The 7803-nt window shown below is 54.6% G+C and overlaps 2 protein-coding genes across 5 annotated transcripts in view; one reads left to right on the forward strand and one right to left on the reverse strand.

Annotated features, from left to right (window-relative positions):
• IFT20 (intraflagellar transport 20) overlaps window positions 1–2275 on the reverse strand; it is a 6044-nt gene extending 3769 nt beyond the window's left edge. Inside the window, exon 1 of one of the 2 annotated variants that reach the window (XM_008695355.2) lies at window positions 2112–2275. The gene's annotated coding sequence lies outside the window, so the exon portion shown is untranslated. The remainder of the gene's footprint in view (window positions 1–2111) is intronic. The other variant, XM_008695356.2, reaches the window with a different exon arrangement.
• Window positions 2276–2491: 216 nt separating this feature from the next.
• The window catches only part of TNFAIP1 (TNF alpha induced protein 1), a 16654-nt gene continuing 11342 nt past the window's right edge, over window positions 2492–7803 (forward strand). For all 3 annotated transcript variants that reach the window (XR_005837484.1, XR_005837483.1, XM_040641044.1), the window contains exons 1-5: window positions 2492–2622; window positions 5875–6192; window positions 6769–6938; window positions 7357–7446; window positions 7521–7573. Coding sequence is in view for 1 of the 3 variants with exons in the window: in XM_040641044.1 (XP_040496978.1) it covers window positions 5988–6192; window positions 6769–6938; window positions 7357–7446; window positions 7521–7573 (518 nt within the window). In the remaining 2 variants the exon portion in view is untranslated. The remainder of the gene's footprint in view (window positions 2623–5874; window positions 6193–6768; window positions 6939–7356; window positions 7447–7520; window positions 7574–7803) is intronic.

Genomic DNA, 7803 nt, shown 5'->3' on the forward strand with positions numbered 1-7803 from the left:
TAGGCAAGAGAATCAGCAGAGATATCTTTTCCCTTCCCAGGCCACCCTGCGTTCCTGGCCCAAAGGATGCCTCAATTCTGGGAAGGAAACACTGAAAACTCACCCTTGTTCTGGAAAACACACACACACACACACACACACACACAAATTAAAAAGCACACACTCTGTCCATACAGGGAGGCAACGCTACCTAGGTCTAGCCATTGGCTGCCATACCAATTCCCAAACCCCAGAGGTTCCAAAGGCTACCACCAGCTGGCCCTGCGCCAGCCCTTTCCTCTGCTCTCATGTCCCCCAGCTGTTTCCCTTCCGGCTTCCTTAAAGAAGTTCTGTCCCAAATGGGGTGATTATGGGAGTAACTTCCCACAGCAGGTATACCATAGGAGAAGCAATGGTTAAAAAAGAATTAAGTCCCTGGCTGCCAGAACTGATTTTCAAGACACCCAAAAATCCAGATTTAGAGATGAAATGTGATTTTTAAAGGAAAGTATTGAATTCAAAATTTTAAAGGAGAAACCACATCCAACACTGTGGGCCAACTAATGCATGTCTTGTAGGCTGTCTGTGTATGACTGCGGCCCCGAGCCTTTGGCCTACCGAAGGAACTAGGCTAGCCTCTTCCTTTCGAAACATTTTAATCAACCCAAGCTTCCTTTTAATCGAGCTTTTTTAAAAGATGTCTTCCTGCTGTTCTGTTACACCTATCAGGTGATTAGTCGGACCAGCTGCTCTAGGAAGCTTCCAGTAACCTGAGGGAGCAGATACCTGCTTCCACTTCCACTCCCAGAGGACGCATTTATTCAGAAACATTTCTCATCTCTGGACAGGCAGTAAACAAATAATCACAAATTGTGAGGGCCATATGAGGAAAAGCACATGGTCCTGTATGAAGCTGGGGCAAGAGGACGTAATTCATATGGGGGGGGGGGTGTCTCAACAAAAGCTTCTGAAAACATGACACTCAAGCTGAGAGACCTAAGGAATATCCAAAAGTTTGCCAAGTGAAGCAGGGAGGAGGCATTCCAGGCAGAAGGAAAAGCATGTGTGAAGATCCGGAGGCTAAAAGAAATGTAATGCATTCCAAGAACTGAAAGGCTAGAGTGGTAAAAACCCAGTGAACAAGGGGGAGTGTGGAACAGGATAAGCCTAGGTGGGGAGGCCAGGGCTGGCTCATGGAGGGCTCTGAAAGCCGCACTCATGAGCTCGGATTTTATCACGAGGGTAGTGGGCAGCCAGCAGGTTCTCCGCTGAGAGGCACAGTCATATCTGCTTTTTAGAACGATCACTCTGACCCAGGATGGAGAATGAACTGGAGGGAACAAGAAAGTGGGGCTACACCTACCTTGTTCATCACGGTAACCCTAACATCTAGCAGGGCGCCTGCACATACTGAGCGCCTGCACTCAGTAAATGTTTGTGGAACAAATGACTGGAAACAGAGAAGGCTATTACAGTAACCAAGGCTTGGGGCTGAAGAAAAGTGTTCCAATTTGCGATGTTACATAAGCTGATGGCATCCGGTAACGGAGTGACTGATTGCAGGAGTTTGGGGATGAGGGAAGGAAAGAGGCGGGCAAGATCCCCATGTATCTGGCTTGAGCGCCAACTGTATGTTCGGGGGGCAGAGGTGAATGAGACAGGACCAGAGAAGGAGGGCAAGGGAGAGGGTTCCCAGCCCACTCTCAGATTCCCTTCCAACTCCCACCACACGTGCGTGTCTGAGCATCTGAGGAGCACCGAGCACAAGAACCGCACTGAGCTCCCTGAAGATGACGGCGGCGACACTCTCTCCACCCCCCGGCTCCCCCGGATCCACTCCCCGGCCCGCGAGCAGGCGCCATCCGGGGCGTTAGGGGAAGGGGCACCGGGCACACATTTAGGAAGACCTGGGTGATGGAGCTGGCTGTCCACACTATGTAAACGCCTTGAACTTATATGAGCCGCCGTTCCCTCACAAGACCGTTGCGAGCATCAACGCGTAAAGCTCCGGACCCAAGCTGGGTGTCACGCCGCTCGCAAAGAATCGCGCGGAACCCCCACGTTTCTTTCGGCCTGTCAGGTTCACTCGCCCCGAGTCCGCCCGCGTCCCCCGACCCGGAGTCGCTGCCTACCTGCCAACCCCGTAGCGGCGGCGCACTGCCGCCCGGGTGATTCCGGCAGGCCGCTTCCCTCCCCGATTAGCGGCAGCCGGTGCCTCGCCCGCCGGCCTCAGCCGCTGCCACGGCTACAGGACCTGTTTACCCGTAACGTCATTACCTGACTGCGGAAGTACTTACCCCTCCCGACCCGCAGAGCCTGCTGGGAAACAGGCCGGAGAGGAGGGACGGCTGCCTACAAGACCCAGAGGCCTTTGCGCCGGAAAAGCTGCCGGAAGTAGCTGAGCGCTCACCGCGGAATCCTCTCAGGGGCCCCTCCCTCCCCCGTGATTGGGTGCTGGGCCAGGTCCGCTTTAGAGTCCCAGGCTGCGGTGCAGGCGGGGTTGGGCCGCAGCTCAGGGCGGAGTCCGCGGGCGGAGGATGTGAGCTCACGGCCCGGGATTGCTGGCGGGCAGGCGGCCACAGCCCAAGGCGGCACGGGATCGGCTTGCAACCCAGCTGAGAGGAGACGCGCCCGCCGGGGACGGTGAGAGCCGGGGAGCGGATGCCCTGGGGGACAGGCTGGACGGGCCCCGGGCTGGAGCAGAGAGCCCCATCCAGTCCTGGGGAAAAGGCGTGGGACGGCGTAGGGGGAGATGGAGAGCTCAAATCCTCCACTGGGATGGGTGACAGAATCGCTCTCAGTTTCTCGGTGGTGAGGAGGGGTGCGGGCCGGGGAACACTCACCACGGAGAGGTTGGGTCTCGCTAAATCTTTCCAGACTCTTTGGGCGAAGTTTAAGATTTACACCTAGGATTTCTGCTAGATCCGCCCCCTGTACCCAAGATAGGTTACCCGCCCGCCACCACCGAGTGTGATGGATTTCTGGGTCCTTCTTCCTTTAGGACCCCACCTTCTTCCATGGCCGTGGTTGTTGTCCTGCCCTTTATTCTGCTTAGGTGCCCATTAGCCTCGCTGAGGGAGACTCGGATACGCCCTCAGCCCCAGGCATCCCCAAATATCCGTACACAAAGTCCGGAAGGAACAGCAGTGAGGCTATCAGTGGAAATTCATTCTCACTGGAATTACTTTCTGGGGCGTCACCTGCCACAAGATTCCTGCAGCCCATTGGTCTGGGAGGAATCTGAGCGGGCGGCATCTGAGCTGACGTCATCCAGGGGCTCAAAGCAATTGCTTTGTGGGCTCTGTTGGCCACCACTTAGCCTTTGAGTTCCTTTACTTTGGCAGAACATATGTGTGCTTTCTTTGATCCTGGGGAAATCGGGGCTAGACCCAAAGTACATTGGGAACTTGCTAAAACCTGTTAAGGGGTGGACTTACTCCTTTGCGGTGGGCGGAGGAAGGTGAGGTGATTTCATACTATTCATGTGTTACTTAGGGATTGGGCAAGCAATCTGCTGGTGAGGGTTCATCTCATCCATACTCCATCCTTGAGGCAAATGAGTCTCCTGGACAAGCCACCAAAGAAATTCCGTACTTGACAAAGCACCCGCTCCGGTCCTTCCTTGGACATTCTTCCTAGGGGCCTACGGAAATCTTTTCAGATACAGTTTTGGTCTAACAAACTGACTATATTAAATACTTGCAGATGTGCGTGGCATTGTGCTACGCACTGTTTTGGATAGCAGAGCAGTAACCTGGGGGAAGCCGGTCCACCGCTTCTGGATCGCACGTACAGTAGGTGACGTGCAACCTTAAACTTTTGCGTGTCGTGAGCACTACGAGGCAGTGTCACCTTTTTTCTGTCTCCGTTACCAGCGGCGTCGCCCAGGGCTTCATCACTTGCCTCGCCTGCCGCTTCTTCTGCTCTTCCCTTGCCCTCGTGCACCCTTACGGTCCATTCTCTACCCGGCAGCCAGAGATCTTTGCAAAATGTGAATAACTCAGACCCTGTCGCTCCCCTGCTTAAAACCCTCCAATCGATGCCCATCACAATTAGTATAAAATGCAAACTCTTTAATATGAACTGGCCCCCACATTACCTGACTTTACATCAAGCCAACTTCCCCCTTCTTTCTATGCACTAGACATCTTGGCCTTATTTCTGTTCCTAAAACTTGTATCTAACTGAGAAACTTTGCACTTACTCTTCTGTCTGTCTGGAAAGCTCTTTCAGACTTCAGTGGGAATGTCACCTTCCCAAAGAGGCTTTCCCCGGCCCCTAATCCACCTTAGGACTTCTCCCTAGTCACTCTCATCACTAGCTTATTTAGTGCATTTCTTACTGGAACTGCTCGCTTATTTATTCATTTTCTTGCTTATTTTCTGTAACCTCCCCCTAAAATGTAGTCTCTGTGAGGCCATGACTTACACTCTTCTCTACCCTCAGTGCCCGGCACAATAATGCTAACTGTTAGTATTTGTATTCTTGTTAACATTATGATTCTTCTTCGTACTCCTTGAAGGCAAGGTCCGTATCTTTCCATCTCTTTGTCCCTACCCCTTAACAGAGTAGGCACTCAGTCTTGTTTTCTTGCTGAATGAATTAAATGAAGTAACGTCTATATGAAGTTGCCTAGACCAGTACCTAGAACATGGTAAACATGCAGTGAATGTTTGCTTTTTTTTTCTCAGTGAATGCATTTTAGTGATTCCTTAGAAAACCAAGACATGGGGGCTCCTGGGTGGCGCAGTCGTTAAAGCGTCTGCCTTCGGCTCAGGGCGTGATCCCGGCGTTCCGGGATCAAGTCCCACATCGGGCTCCTCTGCTGGGAGCCTGCTTCTTCCTCTCCCACTCTCCGTGCTGTGTTCCCTCTCTCGCTGTCTGTCTCTGTCACATAAATAAATAAAATTTAAAAAAAAAAAAAAAAGAAAGAAAGAAAGAAAACCAAGACATGTAATAGAGAATCTAGCTCACGAGGGGTGACCTGGCTTTGCCCTCCTTTGCTTCCCTCGCTCCTCCCTCCCATGAATGCCTGTCAGTGTTTTAGTTTCCAGATCACTTCATAGTTGTTTTTAGATTTATCGTCTGGTCTTTTCGAGCCCTTTCTCCCCAGTCTTGTGAGTAGGGAAGAAAGGAAGAGATAGGGCTGGGCCTCCTCTCAGGAAAAAGCAGTAAAAATAGCCATCCTGTAGTTGTTCTGCCCTGGAAAATGGTGACAATTTCAGGAACTTGGGACAGGGCTGGGACCAAAAAAGAGGAAGGTCAGGAGACTCCACTGGGGCCAGGGTGACCTCTGCCAGGAACACTGGCCGGCGCCCTCCAGCCTGGCCCATTCCATGCTCTCCTGAAGCTGCTTTTACTTTCCTTCCTGAAGCCAGACTGCGGGTGGTGCCCCAAGTCAGCACTGGCGCAGGCTGCTTCTGAGCCTGGAATCTTTAGAAAGGAAGTGCATCCTGTCCCTCTGGCTCCTGGGAATCTCCTGCGCTGGCAGGATGCCCAGTAGGTTTGGTGGGAAGTCTTGGGTCCTGGGAACCTTGAGAAGCAAAGAACTGGAATTGGACTGTGGTTCCCCAGGGTAAAGACTTCTGCTGCCCTGTCTGCTCCTCAAGCCATCTCAGACTAACCCCAAGGGTTTGCTTGTCCTCCTTGCTGCCGAGAGCTGAGCCGAGGCTCAGGGAGGCTGGCGAGATGATGGCCAGGCTCTGGGAGACTGCGCTGGTTCCTGGTTCCATAAAGAAGAGCAGGAATGTCTTTTGCTGTTGCCTTGGGCCTTAGCCTCTGCCAGGGAGTCTTGGCTTGTCAAGGACAGAATGACCGCACGGTCCCCCCCGTCCCCACTCAGCTGAGGGCTCTCCTCTGCTAACTCCTGTCTTCTCTCCCATCTTCTGCTCACAGTGCTGAGAGTATGAGGCTCTGGCCTCCGCTGGCCACTCACTCGTGATCCTTCCACCACGGCGGAGCCTTCCAAGCCGACCTCCTGCCGTGTGGTGATCTACCTGCAGCGGGAGATGTCAGGGGATACCTGTCTGTGCCCAGCCTCGGGGGCTAAGCCCAAGCTGAGCGGCTTCAAGGGAGGAGGCCTGGGCAACAAATACGTCCAGCTCAATGTGGGGGGCTCCCTGTACTACACCACCGTGCGGGCACTAACCCGGCACGACACCATGCTCAAGGCCATGTTCAGCGGGCGCATGGAGGTGCTGACCGACAAAGAAGGTGAGGCATCGGGGCTCGCTGGGCCGGCTGAGGAGGGAAGGAAGAGACTCCGGGGCAGGGCTCAAGCCTGGCAGACCTAGACCCTAGATTCACTCTTCCCGTTCCCCGGTACAGGACTCCTTCACCTGGAGTCCTCGGTAGAGCCTCAGAATTCTTCGAGGTTGTATGCAGAAGGGTGTGCACGTACACATTTTCTAGGGCGAAGATCCGTACTTTTTAAACATTCACAAAGGACTAGATGGTCCTGAGAACCATCACTGTAGTGACTGGGCAGTGTACGGAAGGCAGGCAGGGCCTGGTGGTTTCTGTGTTGCCAGGCAGCGGCCTGAGCGCTCCTGAGCTTGGACCTCTGTGGGCTGTCGCAGAGCCTGGAAGGCCTCTGTTCCCCACCGCCCAGGCCATCCTTTGTGGCCATCCTTTGTGGAAAAGAACAGCCGCAGACCTAAGAGCTGGAGTGGCGTTCCCACTTCTGTTATCCCCTGCTGCAGGCTGCCACCAGGCTCGTCAGGTGGCCTTTGCCCGCTGCTTGCTACCTGGAGGCAAAGAGTAACTGTCCGGGCCTGTCTGAATCCCTAGGCTGGATCCTCATAGACCGATGTGGAAAGCACTTCGGCACCATTTTGAATTACCTCCGAGATGACACCATCATCCTCCCACAGAACCGGCAAGAAATCAAGGAACTGATGGCCGAAGCCAAGTATTACCTCATTCAGGGGCTGGTGAGCGTGTGCCAGACTGCTCTGCAGGTATGGAGCTCAGGTGCGCGCAGGTCCAGGAGGTTGGGAGTTGGGCCCTCCCTTCAGGGGTGTCAAGGTCCAGTTCCTGGAAGGTCGCGTGACCGGTATGGCTGGCGAGTCCGAACCTCGTTAGATACACCGGGTGCTGCCCAGGCCGAGGGTGCTGGCAGCCAGTCGGTTTGTCAGGTGACGGGCTCGGGCAGCAGGACTAAGGCCAGCTTCCGGCTTCTACACCTTGATATCTGGATTTGAGGTTTTCTGGGAATGGGGTTCTGCTTGCCAGCTGGCAGTTTCTATTGCCAGATGCCCCCTCCACAAGCAGAGGGTGGCCTTGGCAGAGGGGCTCTGATGGCTCCTGGGGAAAGCCTGGCTTAGCCTGGCAAGTAGCAGATCTCAAAAAAGATCCTCGGTCGTGTGTGTCGCCCAGGACAAGAAGGACTCCTACCAGCCTGTGTGCAACATCCCCATCATCACCTCCCTGAAAGAGGAAGAGAGGCTCATCGAATCCTCCACCAAGGTACTGAGACCCGAGGGCGGCGGGCGGGGGAGGATGGGCCCCTGGCCTGGCGCTCACGCTCTCCTCCCTCCCAGCCGGTGGTGAAGCTGCTGTATAATAGAAGCAACAACAAGTATTCCTACACCAGGTAGGGGTGCGGGGGTGCGGGGGTGCGGGGCCAGGGCGGGGGAAGGGTGGCAGAAGCAGCTAGAAGGACTAGGCAGCCGGCCACGGGGCAGCAGCCCCAAGAGAAGCCACCCGCACTCCTGGCAGTGCTGGCGAGCTTCTGGGTCTCAGGCGGGAAGGACAGAGAGGGAAGGGAAGTGAGGGCAGAGGCGTTTGGAACTTGGTGCAGGGCCCTGGCTGGGCTATAGAGCG

Source organism: Ursus maritimus, unplaced genomic scaffold (genome assembly GCF_017311325.1).
Source record: "Ursus maritimus isolate PB19 unplaced genomic scaffold, ASM1731132v1 scaffold_24, whole genome shotgun sequence".
Taxonomy (NCBI): domain Eukaryota; kingdom Metazoa; phylum Chordata; class Mammalia; order Carnivora; family Ursidae; genus Ursus; species Ursus maritimus.